The 15373-nt window shown below is 41.8% G+C and overlaps 2 protein-coding genes across 5 annotated transcripts in view; one reads left to right on the forward strand and one right to left on the reverse strand.

The window, feature by feature from the left end:
- tbl1xr1a (TBL1X/Y related 1a) overlaps positions 1–14871 on the forward strand; it is a 304123-nt gene extending 289252 nt beyond the window's left edge. For all 4 annotated transcript variants that reach the window (XM_072474367.1, XM_072474366.1, XM_072474365.1 and 1 more), the window contains 3 exons: positions 5577–5742; positions 6069–6170; positions 11604–14871. In XM_072474367.1, coding sequence (XP_072330468.1) covers positions 5577–5742; positions 6069–6170; positions 11604–11630 — 295 coding nt within the window. In that variant the 3' untranslated portion in view covers positions 11631–14871. The remainder of the gene's footprint in view (positions 1–5576; positions 5743–6068; positions 6171–11603) is intronic.
- LOC140389822 (uncharacterized) overlaps positions 1–15373 on the reverse strand; it is a 344727-nt gene that overhangs the window by 19261 nt on the left and 310093 nt on the right. The gene's annotated exons all lie outside the window — the stretch shown is intronic.

A 15373-nucleotide genomic window follows, 5' to 3' on the forward strand; every position in this document is an offset into this window, starting at 1 on the left:
TTAGCACAGGGCTAAATTGCTGGCTTTGAAAGCAGACCAAGGCAGGCCAGCAGCACGGTCCGATTCCCGTAACAGCCTCCCCGAACAGGCGCCGGAATGTGGCTACTAGGGGCTTTTCACAGTAACTTCATTTGAAGCCTACTTGTGACAATAAGCGATTTTCATTTTTCAGGAGGCAAAGGCTGGATGTCAGCCTCTCTCACCCCCTGGACTCTCGGATCTTCCGACACTCCGAAAATCGCCTCCTCTGGACTCTGCACCGCCCTTGTGTTTAACACTATGGACATGACATCTGTAAAACCCTGCCAAAACCCCCTAAGCTTCGGACATGCCCAAAACATGGTTTGTTGGCCCTCCCGCTCATCTCGCACACCTGTCCTCTATCCCAAAAAACTTGCTCATTTGGGCCACCGTCACGTGTGCCCGATGAACGACCTTAAACTGAATCATGAAGAGCCTGGGACATGATGAAGACGTGTTGACTATGCATAACGCATCCACCCAAAGACCTGCCTCTATCTCATCCCCCGCCTTCATCTTCCCACTTGCGCTTTAGCTCCTCTGTTTGCGTTTCCTCCGACTCCATGAGGTCTTTATAAATATACAAAACCTTTCCCTCTCCCACCCCTGTTCTGGAAACTACCCTGTCCTGTATCCCCTGTGGCAGTAGGAGTGGAAAGGTCGCAACCTGCCTTCGCAAAATATCTCGTACCTGCAGATATTTGAATCCATTTCCTGCTGGCAGTTCAAGTTTCTCCTCTAAATCCTTCAAGCAGGGGAACTTCCCATCTATAAATAGGGGCAGCACAGTAGCATTGTGGATAGCACAATTGCTTCACAGCTCCAGGGTCCCAGGTTCGATTCCGGCTTGGGTCACTGTCTGTGCGGAGTCTGCACATCCTCCCCGTGTGTGCGTGGGTCTCCTCCGGGTGCTCCGGTTTCCTCCCACAGTCCAAAGATGTGCAGGTTTGGTGGATTGGCCATGATAAATTGCCCTTAGTGTCCAAAATTGCCCTTAGTGTTGGGTGGGGTTACTGGGATGGGGTACAGGTGTTGACCTTGGGTAGGGTGCTCTTTCCAAGAGCCGGTGCAGACTCGATGGGCCGAGTGGCCTCCTTCTGCACTGTAAATTCTATGATGATAATCTATGATAATCCCCCATCCTCTCAATCCCTACTCTGCCATCTATGAAACCCCCCATTTAGCCTTCCCGGTACAAACCGATGATTGTTACAAATTGGAGCCCAGACCGATGCTCCCTCCACTCTCGTATGCTTCCTCCACTGCCCCCAGACTCTGAGGGCCGCCAATACCACTGGGCTTGTGGAGTACCGGGCCGGCAAGAACGACAGAGGTGCCATAACCAATGCCCCCAAGGACTTGTGTCCTTGCATGATGCCGCCTATACTCGCTCCCATACCGACACTACTACTCCCCCCCCCCCCCCCCCCCCCCCCAAAAACCACAACCCACCCACTTCCTAATAATGGCTATGTTTGCCACTCAGTAATAGTTGTTAAAGTTCAGCAGCGCCAACCCACACTCCCCTCGGCCACGCTCCAGCAACACCCTCTTCACTTGCGGGGTTTTATCCCCCCACACAAAACCCAAATTCATTGTTTACTCGTTTATAAAAGTCCCTTGGGATAAAGATGGGGAGGCACTGAAAAACAAACAGAAACCACGGGAGCACCGTCATTTTCACAGTCTGTACTGTCCGTGCCAGTGATAGCGGGACCATGTCCCACCTTCAAAAATCCTCCTTCATCTGTTCTACTAGCCGGGTCAAATTTAGTTGATGTAACAGCCCCCTGTCCCGTGCCCACCTGGATTCCCAAATAACGAAAGCTTCCTCCCACCACTCTGAACGGCACTTCTCCAAATCTCCTCTCCTGCCCCCTAGCCCGGATAGCAAACATCTCGCTTTTCCCCATATTCAATTTATACCCCAAAAAACTGCCAAATTCCCCTAAAATCCTCATTATCTCTCCCATTCCCCCGAACGGGTCGGAAATATACAGGAGCATATAGCGAGACCCTGTGTTCTACCCCCTCACCCTCACCCAACCCCTTCCAGTCTCTTGAAGCTCTTTGCGCCATCGCCAGTGGCTCTATGGCCAAAGCGAACAGCAGTGAGGAGAGGGGGCATCCCTGCGTAGTCCCCCAATGCAATTTAAAATAGTCCAACGTCACCCAATTTGTTTGGACACTTGCCACCGGTGCCTGGTACAACAACCGGACTCAATCAATAAAGCCCCGCCCAAACCCGAACCACCCAACACCTCCCACAAATGGTTCAATTCCACCCGGTCGAAGGCCTTTTCTGCGTCCATCACAACCACTACTTCCACCTCCCTCCCCTCTGCATCATGATCACGTTTAAGAGCCTTCTAACGTTGGCCGTTAGCTGTCTGCCCTTAACAAACCCTGTCTGGTCCTCCCCATCACCTCTGGGACACAATCTTCTGTCCTTGAGGCCAAGATTTTAGCCAACAGTTTGGCATCAACATTCAATAGGGAGATTGGCCTGTATGACCCACATAGCTCAGGGTCCTTCTCCCGCTTCAGGATCAGTGAGATCGAGACCGGTGACATTGTCGGGGGAAGAACCTCCTGCTCCCTTGCCTCATTAAATGTCCTCACCAGCAGTGGGCCCAGCATCTCTGAGAACTTTTTGTAAAATTCCACTGGGTAGCCGTCAGGTCCCAGGGCCTTACCCGACTGCATGGCGTCTAGCCCCTCTACTATTTCTTCAATCCCAATTGGGGCTCAGGACTGGATACTTAACATCCCGGATTACAGGGTTTTTAGGAGGTACAGGGTGGGTCAAAAGGGCGGAGATGTAGGAGTCTTGATCAAAGATAGTATCATAGTTCTTGAACGTGATGCAGTTCCTGAATTAGAATCATATGGTTGGCGGTGAGAAACCGGGAAGGGAGCGGTGACCTTGTTTGATATTTACTATAGTGGGGAGAAAGTGGAAGAGAGCATTTGTAGGCAGATTATGGAAGCCTGCAGGGTATGTATGGGTTGTGATAGTTGGGGATTTCAGTTACCCTAAGGTAGATTGGATTGGATTGGGTTGGATGGATTGGATTTGTTTACCAAGGTACAGTGAAAAGTATTTTTCTGCGAGCAGCTCAACAGATCATTAAGTACATGAAATGACAAGGAAATAAAAGAAAATGCATAATAGGGCAACACAAGGTACACAATGTAACTACATAAGCACTGGCATCAGATGAAACATACAGGGGTGTCGTGTTCATGAGGTCAGTCCATAAAAGGGTCGATCAGGAGTCTGGTAACAGTGGGGAAGCTGTTTTTGAGTTGATTGCGAAACGAGTAGAGTGTAAAAGGGGAGACTAATTTTTATCCTTTTCCAACTTAATATTGAATCGTATTATGTAATGATCGCTACTTCCCAATGGCTCCACGACGCAGACGTTCTCCACCTGCCCTGCTTAATTTCCTACGACCAAATCCAGCACAGCTTGCTCCCTGTTAGGACTGGAATGTACTGTTCCAGAAAGTTCACTTGCACACAGAGTGGTGAACATCTGGAACAGGCTGCCAAGGGCAGTGGTAGAGGCAGATACAATTTTATCCTTTTAAAAAGCAGTTAGACAGTTACATGGGCAGGGTGGGTATGGAGGGATATGGGCCAAATGGGGGCAAGTGGGACTAGCTTTGTGATAGAAACTGGGCGGCATGGACAAGTTGGGCCGAAGGGGTTGTAAACAGCTATGGTTCTTATGACGTACCCATGAGAAATAAATATGGGTTATCCAAAGCTAGAGTACCCTGGATGACTAAGGATATTGATGATAAAATAAGGAAGAAAAAAGAGGCATATGGGGGGGGATTCTCTCGTAATTGGCGTGTCCATTTCACGCCGGCGGGACTGGCCAGGAAACGACGGCCGCTTGGCCCACCAGGGCCCGGAGAATTGCCGGCAACAGCCCCCGACCGGCGCGACGTAAACCCCGCCCCTGCCCGAAAACCGGCGCCGGAGAAGACGGCACCCGGCATCGGGGCGGGATGCACGGCGCCTCCTGGGGATTCTCCGACCCGGCATGGGGGGTTGGAGAATTCCGCCCAAGATGCATGCCAGAATAATAATAGCAATAGAAACCAGGAAGATTATCTCAAATGCAGGAGAGCGGCTAAGGCTGGAATAAGGAAGGCTAAGAGGAAGCATGAGGAAAGGATTGCAGGCTGTGCTAAAACCAATAGCAAAATGTTCTCCAAGCATATTAATGGTGGTGAAGGATAGAGTGGGCTCCATTAGGGACAAGCAGGATAAATTGCTCACTAAAGTGGAGAGTATGGCACTGATCCTAAATGAGTACTTTGTTTCTGTCTTTACCAAATTTGAAGATGGTGACAATGGCCCAGTTGAAAATGTGGGTGTTAAGCAACTGAGCAGTACAGTGATAGATAAAGAAAAGTTGCTAAAAAGGCTGACAGCACTCCAGGTAGAAAAGTCGCTAGGCCCGGATGGGATGCATCCTCGATTGCTGAGAGAGGTAAGGGAGCATATTGTGGAGCCATTTACAGAATTTTCCAGGTCCCTCGGAGCACAGAATTAGTCCCAGGGATTGATGTGTCCTTGGCAACATGGATTAGAAGTTGGCTAAGATATAGGAAACAGAGGTTGTGTATAGATCGGCATTTCTCAGACTGGAGACGAGTTGAAAGTGGCGTTCCCCAGGGCTCAGTGTTGGGACCCTTGCTTTTTCTGATCTATATAAATGATTTAGAAGTGGGTGTTGAGGGCAAATCTCTAAATTTGCAGATGATACTAAGCTAAGGAGATAGTGAATTGTGATGATGACACTGAGTGACTTCAGAGGGACATTGACGTTGGCCAAATGGGCATACACCTGGCAGATGAGCTTCAATGCAGCAAAATGTGAGGTAATACATTTTATAGAAGAAAGATGGGGAGACAATATAGACTCACGTTACAACTTTGAGGGGAGTACAGGAGCAGAGGGACCTCAGGTTTCAAGTGCATAATTCTCCAAAGGTGGCCAGGTTAGTTAAAAAAGTTGTTAAGAAGACTTATAGCTGGAGATATATTTATGTCTGTGCTTTTGAGTTTTTTATTTATTAGTTTGCAGACCATAAATTAATAGGTTAAATAACCATTCATAATTTGAGTTTCTACTATGTGCTAGATGTTATTGTGGCCTGGCAATCGAGAGCAGAGTTCGTTCAGTAAGCTCTGATTACAATATAGCCATTGGTGGGAATTGCTGCTGATGTCTTGAGAATTGGTAAATGTGGTAAATTGTCGAAAACTTGAAATGATTCGAGGTTATAATAAATACATACTCCCTGTATGGTATGGAGGTTTACAGCTTGATGTGATGGCTATTGATCAGGATCCACACGAAAAAAGAGTATCCATCAATCTGAATCGTAAAGAGCTATTTGTTAATGACTACCTGTTTTAATTGGATGGAGAACGTTACCTTACATTGAAAGTATTTTCAGACGTCTTATAAAATGTGTTATGGGTGCTGGTGGTTTTGAAGTACGATCATAGTCTTTGGAATTTTTTTCTGCAGTGCATCATTTGATTCTACTGTACGACTATGGGATGTGGACCGAGGTATCTGCATCCACACTTTGACCAAACACCAGGAACCTGTATACAGCGTAGCGTTCAGCCCAGATGGCAGGTACCTGGCTAGCGGCTCCTTTGACAAGTGTGTTCACATCTGGAACACTCAAGTAAGTGCTTTTGTCTGTTGAAGTCATGTTAAATTCCCCTTTTCTCAATTTTACTGTTTGTTTATACCAGCGAATCACATTGGAAAGCTGTTTATGATATACAAACGCAATTCTTCTGTGTGTATGACTGCCCTGTTATTTCTCATCACAGAAAAAATGGTGTCTGTAGCTATTTTCCTTCCCAATCTGTTTGTGCAAGTGTACAGTTGGATTGCTCTTTATAAACACACAGTGCACCGTCACTGCCTTGACGGTCACTACATTGTATTCAAATTTTAATATTCTGATTTATCTCTGATAATTGAAGTAAAATGATTTGTTTACAGACAGGTGCTCTTGTCCATAGCTACAGGGGAACAGGAGGAATCTTTGAAGTGTGCTGGAATGCAGCTGGGGATAAAGTGGGTGCAAGTGCATCAGATGGTTCAGTAAGTACCACATATTACATGCCTCTGTATATTAGCAGAATTTAGGGTTAATAGAATTAGACAATTTTAAAACTAATTTAGACTAATTTCCAAACAATCCTAGTGTTTCAAAATCAGAAGTAGAATTATTTTTTCTCCCGATTTTTGATAACATAAATTAGAAATGAGGTTTTAAACAAATAATCTATGGATTTGTCTGAAATATAGTAAACATCTTGCTGTCAACTTTTTACAATATAAAGTCCCATTTTCAAATTATAATGGTATTGCCAATGTAAGCACATCACACTGTAATTATGTCCTCCTGCCAGTGAAGTTACTACCTCAGCTTCTCATCTGTACTAAAATCTTTGCCTGTGTAGTCAGAATATTTGCTCAAAAATAAGGACAGAATGTGTGACTGTAAGAGGGGACCATCTTATATCTGTGCATCCTGGTCCAATTGCTCTCTTCTCTCTACATAGAAACATAGAAAATAGGAGCAGTAGACCATTTGGTCCTTCCAGTCTGCACCGCCATTCATTATGATCATGACTGATCATCCAACTCAATAGCCTATTCCCGCTCTCTCCTCCCCAATATCCTTTGATCCCTTTCGCCCCATACAATGTTTTGGCCTCAACTACTTTCTATGTTAATAAGTTTCACAGGCTCACCACTCACTGGGTGAGGAAATTCCTCCTCATCTCAGTCCTAAATGGTTTACCCCGTAGCCTCCGACAGTGACCTCTGTTCTGCTCTCAGTTAAAAGCTGTATTTGGCCTTCATTCGTAATGTAGATTGTAGATCAATGAGTATATACTGTACTGTACAATGGGTATATACTGTACAAAAAATGTAATCAGAATTGAGTCTGATACTAGAAATTGATACATACTAAATTTAACTACATACAATCAGACTTCTGTATCTCAGTCTGCATAATTTGTGCAGTCTACAACTAGAGAATGCTTTTTTTAGTACAGTGTCTCCACCTACTGACTATTCTTGAATTTCATATTGATGTTATTTAAATTGAGAATCACGGATAACGTTTTCTTTCTTCCCAATCTTACATTTATTCTATGAGTTCAGGAGAATTTAACTTTACCAATGCAACAGTAAAAGTAATCAGCCAATATTAAATGACAGAAAATCTTTCAGAGTTTTGTTGACTTGCTTAATGGTAAGGGTTTCAAGATATATATATATATATATATATTTGGCTAAAATTGGGTTTGTTGTGTAGTGTTTGAAAAAAGCTTCAAATAATCTGCAAGCCAAGTATCCAATCTACAGTACGTTGGGATGAAACTATGTGGAACATTGAATCTGGAACATATTCTCCACTTGTTTAATGCTGGGACATTGAAGATACATTGCTGCGTTCCATTTTTTTTAACGTACAAGAATTCAAGCAATGGAATCTGCATCAAGAAAGGACTAGAGGCCCTCACGCACCATAGGTGTTTTAGCCATTGAACCATCAGGTTAGGTGGATTGGCCATGCTAAAATTGCCCCTTAGTGTCCAAAGGATGTGATATGCATGTAAAACAAGGGCACGTGAAGTAAGGTGCATGCTGATTGCACGCAACATTGACTGTGGGAGCCACATGCTCCCTCTTTCCAATCAAGTACAAATATTTATTTTGTTTTTACCATTTGAAGTTGACGATAGTTCTAATAATATATGAAAAAGCATTTTCTAAAACTTGTTATGAAATATTTGGTGTGTATTAAATGTATTCAATCTTATTCAAGGGTCATAGTTAGTGAACGTGCCCGATTTCAATCTTGCGACCCACGGAGATGAAGGAGGGCCGCTCATGCGGCCCACTCAATAGCCGAGGTTACCCATCAATGCACGAAAACCCTACCAGAGATTCTTTGCAGAACTTCCCTTCACTTGTAGACAAAATCCATGCAATGCATAATTTGTACACTAACATCTCGACTGACTGAAATTTGACTATGAATGAACATACTATGTATCTTATTATAGTTTTCTGAAACTTGACGACAGGTGGTGAAACAATTTTTTGAACACTGACAGGGCCATGTCCAACTATTTCCTTTACCCTCAGCACCAAGATTCTTTATTCCCTTCCCTCCTCCTGCATTAGTCTTTGGAGAAAGAAAGTCTTGCCTCAACTCATTTGCAACTGAACAAACTCCCAACTTTTATGTCTTTGATTGTCCAGTCACCACAATATTTCTGTAGTTGAATTTTCTGCATCAGTCCTTCACCTCTGTTTGTTCCCAGCAAATCCTATATTCTCTCCCATCCTTGTCCCTCTGCATGGTATGTATCCCTGTTTTCACTCCTCCAAGTCCAAAGGATGCATTTGTCATAGAGCTGGTTTAGCTACTTATCATCCAACCTAACTGAGCCACCCCAGCACTGTAAAAATCACCTACGTTTGCTAGAAGCATCCTGGAGAGCACATCTCCATTACCAGCCTTCCCTGAAAACCCCTCTGCCCTGCCTGCTTCATCACCAAATGAAGAATTCAAAAGCCTATCAGGGAGTTTGAACTGATGGCTTCAGATATCTCTTTTACTTTCTCAGCCAAATCTGTGCCCATACTGCATCCTTTCCTAGACCTGAATCTGCACTCTGTTCAGTTTCGCTCCCATGTATCCTCATGGCCCCAATCAATTTATCTGTTCGAAGAGACCAATCTCAATATCTCTCGACCTTAACCGTATTGAACTGGTGAACATCTCAGTTTCTATTACTGTTCTCCATTCTAGCTGGCAGTGTAAATGGTTTCTTCGCCTCAGCTAGTTTAAAAAAAAAACTCTACTTCCACCTTCAATCCTATGTAAACTCCAGTTTGCACCAAACTCTTCGATGATGCTGTCCTGAACCAAAATCTGCTTGCTCATTACCACTGTCTTCTGTGACTATCCTGGATCCTGCTGTAAATTTATGGTTCTTTAGTTTTAAGTTCCTTAATGGCATCAGACCCATCCCTTTACCCAATCATTGACAGCTACAACTTTAGCCATCTAGGCCCCACATTGTTACTTGGATCTGATCCCTTAGTTATACCAACTTACAGCTTCACAATCTTAATTCCCTTCCTAAATGTTTAATCTTTTAAGGCCCTTCATAAAAATAATCTCTTCGATCAAACTATGCACCTCTTAACATCTATTGACTTGCCGTTGATGTTCCCCATCCTTCTGTGAAATGTCTTGATACTTATTGTCACCGATAAAGCCACCATATATATGCAAATTTTAATGCAATGATAGCAGGAAAAAGGATTAAAGCTAGTGATGAATGGAATTCACTATGTTCCCTTCTAATCCTCCAGCAAGGGTGGTGCTGAAATTGACACCTTTATTTTAAAATCTTCTACTGTTTAAGGCTCTTTTTAAAATAAAAAAGCGTTCAGATAAATATGCAGCATGTTTTCTGCTGGGAAAACTGAAACAGACAGGGTGGATGGCCTGCTGAGCTGGAGTTAATTTACTGATTTGTATTTAAACTGTTTGTCACAGTATTAGTTCAACATGACTTTTGCTGCAAATGTTACATTACACTTTCAGTGCTGCTTTTGGGAAGCACAAGCTCCATTCGAGATTAAATCACCAACCCGTTTTCTGGTGTGGTTTAGAATGCCACTTTAATCAGTTTAATCAGTTGAATAACTCTGGGCTCAAATGTGGTTTAAGTAGATGATCAACAAACTGATGAAATTCCTAATGGCTGATCAGCTGTAGATTTAATTTCTCCCTGGGAAATCAAAACCTGAAGGTTAGATACTTAAATCATTACAAATGGAAGGAAAAGTCCTTAAATCTTTATATTCTAACTCCGTGATCTTTAAGCCAATTTCCAAAAGTCCAGAATTGGTTTTATCGTTGGACCAAGCATGCAACTTTGTTGCTATGTCTAATTTACTACAGTTCTCTGAAGGCCAGAATTGGATTAATACCCTTGCCCATTATTTAACCAAGTGACTGTTCAACCAGTAGAGGATTGGAAACTGTGCAATGGTGTATCTGAGTCTCGTTTGGCCAGGTTTTTATTTGCTGTTAAGGTGAAAATCCTATGCAATGACCTTACCGAGGAGAACATTGAAGTAATTATCAGTTTTTCCATGAAGTTAGGCACAATACAAGATTAAAACTTCACTGCTGAGCTGGCGCTGAATGGTTCCTGCTGACTTTCACCCTGCCTGAAATGCTTTCCTGCTACTAAATTATATCTCTCCTATTACTCTCAGCTTGCCTCCCACGGTTGGTGACTACATTGCTGCACCCTTTCTTCAGACATCCCTCATCACTCTGTACAGGATTGGACTGGTTCTTCAGGCTTTTGGATCATGTATGCTCTTTGCCGCACTACAGATGTTACTTGGATCCGATCCCTTAGTTATACCAACTTACAGCTTCACAATCTTAGCTGTCCTTTGAGTCTGCTTGTCACGCCCATTGTTCTGCATTTTTTTGATGGTCTACTGGATTTGTGATAAATACTCTTGACAACTGAAGCCACAGTGCATCTCCACTGGATCTCATGACCAATCTCTACTGGTTCTTAGTCAAATTCTGCTGCTTTTTGATTTCCTCAATCCAGTGGCCCATCTGCTACCCACTACCATAGGCTCTTTGATTTATCACCCTTTACTGCTGATTCTAAACTTGGCCATTGGTTGATGGTTACTCCCAGTTGACTCCACAGTATTGATAAATTGACTGTCCCATCATAGCCTCTGGTCCTTGGACTTCAGCTTGTGTTATATATGCCGTTTTGCATAGGTTGCCCATCCTACGGGACCAGAAGATTCCACTGGCAGGCAGGGCTGGAGAATCCAGCCCAATATCTTGCAGCTAAATGGAAAGAAAATCTTGGCCTTCACCATAAATGAGTTCCAAGCATGTCCACCCCTCTCCCCGACCAGTGTTGCAAGCTGAACCAAACAGACCTTCCTTGTCTTGTTCAACCCCAAACTAAGATTCTAACTTCAAATCCTCTTTCTCATAATCCTCACCTACTTTCAACTCCATCTTCACCTTCCTCTGCTCCTGTTTCAGCCTTTCTGCCACTGAAAATCTTATTCATGCTGTTATCCCCTCCAGGCTTGATTACTCCAACTCTCCTAACCAGGAAGTGGGATGAGATTGCACAACCCCAGTTCAGGTCAGACTGCTGCAGTTGGTAGAGGGAAACTTGGTATTTATCAATCTAGGCTGGATTTCAGCTCTGGTCCTGTGTATTGGACTACTGTTTCGATGAGTTCTTATCTAATAGTGAAATAAGTTTCACTTAAGTGATTTAGATTTATAAATTCATATTTGTGTAAATATATTTAAAAGTATTTGGTGGGTGTTTCCACAAATGTTGGTGTCATTTATAGGGGCATATATGCTTAATAGAGAGTGTGTAGTGACCTAATAAAACTGCAAAGTGAATTTACATTATACATTTTCTCTTAAAGGTTTGTGTGTTAGACCTGCGGAAATAGCGCTGCTAGCTGGAAGCCATGGACCGACAATGAATGTGTACATAGCCAAAACGACTGTCCCTGCCCCATGCACTGCTACAGTCTCACTTGAACCATGGCCAGTCCACTACAGCCAAAACAAGTAGAATGCGAAACCCAGGACAACTGAGCCCTGATGTGAAGAGTACCCTGACTGCTTAATGCTGGAAGCTCCACCCACAAAGAAAAGTCAGCCTTTCTGGAAGGTTTAAAACAACTTGAAAAAAGACTTGACATGAGACCATATGTGTACCAAAATGGAAAGATAATATCAGAGGACAAAAATATCTTTTATTTTTTTGGTCCAGAGTCTATGTAGAATGAGTTATCTTGTCAGCAGTTCAGCAGATCTGTGTGCAGACATATCAGCTTCTTTCAATCAGCAGCAAATAGTTTGTTCCCTTGTTTTAAACATTGTTTTATCACTTTAGTTTACAGTTGCATGATGTAGGAGAGTGACTGTATCTTGTTTATCTTGTTTTTTTTCCTACTGACACTTAACACACAACTAGAAAAAAACTTTTTTATGGATACTCTAAGCAGAATAACAGTGTATTTGGTATGTTTTTGGTACATTTTGTGGCTCACAAGCTAATATGTGGGAAAACATAAAACTGCTCCAAAATTTGACATAAAATTAGTTTCATTCTACATCAGTCATAGGTAACAAGCTGTGGTTTACAGGTGATGTGGCTAAAATGTAGTAGTTTCTTAATGGGGACATGATTCTGCCGATTTATGAGAATTCAACAAATGGGCACAAAGAAAGAGAATCGATGCAGGGATGCATCCCATTGCTTTAAGGCCATAGTTTGCATATGGTTGGATTGTGCACTATTGATAGAGCAGCTTATAGAATTTTGAAAGATAACTTTTCTGGACAGAGGATTATTGCTGTTATTCTACTTATTCTTTGGTAGAACTACAGGCATAAATTTCACAGCAAGATTCCAGTATTAAGGACTGATGTCTCGCAAGCAATGTTTTTAAAAACCTATCCAGTGCAATGAGATAAACCTCCCTCCCCTCCCTCTGCCACTGGGCAGAAATCATGCAGGCATATGTTTATGTTAATGCTAAGGTAAGGGTGGACTTTGCTTTAATTTTCTTTCCTTGATGCTCATGTTTTACACATGGGTTCATCTTGGCTCAGCCCTCTAAAGTACTTGCACTTACTGTATTGTTCAGTAAAGTACAGGGAGTATAATTGCAATAGCTTTTTTTAGAATAAAAGTATATTCTATAAAGTATAGCATATCTGAGCTTTTAAACCTCAGGGGACCCTTCTTCAGATGATGAAGTGGTTAAACAAATATTTCTGCTACAAGACACTCGTTTACTTTTTCACATGAAGAAATGACGTTTGAGGTTTCAAATCCTTGGGTTTAATTCATCGTATAATGTTAGTCTAACAAAGGTATTCTTCTATTTCCCATATCCCATGCAACAACAGATCAATGAAATGTTGCAAAGGCTTTGTACCACCACTTCAAACTTGATCTGTTTACCAACTCATTAAAAATGCAAGGTCAGTTTCTTTTTTTGTTTAAATAGAAATACGAGTAAGAAGAATTGCTGCACAATTGTTGGATTTTTTGTCCTTGGAGTAAAGTCTGTTGTTAATCACATTTAGAACTGATCATAGGCAACATGGTGTAATCAAATAGCTGCTATATATGCAGATATTCCATAGTGTCTGCATCACTGAAGTTGACCAACAAGTTCAGAATGACTCCTAGATGTTTATTATGGGGTATTTGTCAAATATAGATAAATTATTAGGCATAACCCATTGGTTAAGTTATTTACTAGCCTTTTGTTAAGTTGCTTCATATTAAGGTGACAAATGAGACTGGTTTTATCATTCAAGTGTTGTCCTTTGCAAGTTTGTTGGGAAGTCCAAGTTAAATTTAAATACCTTTGCATTCCCCTCCTATTAAAAATGATGCATAAAGCATCTACTGTATGTCGACCTAAAGTAGTAATGTTTGTTTGGATGAGCCCTAGCCAGATTTTATTGAGCGGTTAAAACCTTTCATTTAAATCTTTTAAGAAGTATACATCGATGGCACATTTGAGAGCTCACAATACAGTGGTAAATAAGTCATAAGAATTTTTTAAAAAGTGAAAACAAGATACGAGTAGCTTTCTATTTGCTGTTTTTTTGACACAGTTGAGGGTGGAGGTGTAAGAGCAATTTTGATGACCTAACTCAATGATCTAATTTCATATTTTTGATTGGAAAATGTTAAAAAGGATGGCAGTTACCTACACCTTACTTAAAAGTGACAATCCAAAAATGGGTTAGAGGCAGAACCTCTCACCTGACGATGGAGATTTATCTGAATGCTGTTTACAGCAGATGGATAGTGTATGGATGGTAACACTTACTTTTCAAACGTGTGTCTATTCTCATCAATTGTTCTAAGGGCATCCATACTTTTAACAATCTAAGACTCCTGTTCAGATCTGTTAGAACTTTGGGAGACTCAAAACAACAAAATCATCATAATAGCAAATTACACATACAACATTGTTTCAACTAACTAAAGCCAGGCATTATTACACAGAAAACGCATAACAATTTCCAATAGTATGAATTAAAAGCTGCTCCCCATGCTTAAGTCAATATTGATTTATTGAATATGCTGATAAAACTATTGCTCATTTGTTCCATTGCAAGTGCTGTTTTAGAGAGGGCTGCAAATGAAACTAGATAGTTGAAGCAAATGAAGTATTTGGGTTGGTGAAGAAAGCATTAGGTGCATTCAGTGCTCAAGAATGACGAGCATAAAAGGATGATTTCAGGGGCTAGCGTTACAACTCTAGCACTGGATTTACATGTGTGCATCATTTCTACAGTTCTCACAAATTAAGATTTTAAAAATTGTGAACCTGTAAACCAGGCCATGAAAGTTTTTTTCTACTCTTTGAACTCTTTATTGTTCTGTTTTTATTTGTACCTGTTCAAAAGACTGATTTTTGATGTACCATACTGTCCTGGACCATGTAAATATCACCTGATAATGTATTTAGGTTCTACATTACATTAATGATTTTCCCTTTTCCCCTCTCCCCAACCCTCCTTCCACCACCTCACCTTACAAGTACCACCACCAAGGCACATCTTCTGTTGCAGCTTCCCTTTGCATCATATTGATCTGACAACCATAATTTGCATCAGATCTGAAAGAGGTCCAGAATAAAATATATTTTGATATTACATTATTGTTGTCTTTTTGGGCTTTGTATATTTAGTTTTTGGTTCGTAAAATATGACTCTGCCTGTAAAATAGAGATGCTAAATTAATTTAACAGTGAATGTTGCTCTTCGCCCTTTAAGGAATACTGATACAGAAGAATATGTCTGGCAATTCTGACTTGAGGCTACCAACTTTCTGATTCTCTTTTATCAACATTGGGATTCTTGAAATAACTATCTACCTGTTCAGCTCCTTTGTGATGCAACATGAGGGCACAGTCTCCGGTTAAGGGATTGGGGATGCTCTATTGATGGTAGGATAGACAATGTTTTATCACAGGAAATCAAGGGTTATGGAGTGCAGGGGCAAAGTGGAGTTGAAGCTCAAGCTTGCAATCAACGGCAGAGTGGACTCGACAGACAGGAATGGTATAATTCTGCTCCTATCTCTTGTGTTCTTGTGGAATACAAGCATAATTTACAGGTAAAAATTTTGAATGACTAGAAATTGTAAATTAACAAC

The sequence above is a fragment of the Scyliorhinus torazame genome, chromosome 14, assembly GCF_047496885.1.
Source record: "Scyliorhinus torazame isolate Kashiwa2021f chromosome 14, sScyTor2.1, whole genome shotgun sequence".
NCBI classification, from domain to species: domain Eukaryota; kingdom Metazoa; phylum Chordata; class Chondrichthyes; order Carcharhiniformes; family Scyliorhinidae; genus Scyliorhinus; species Scyliorhinus torazame.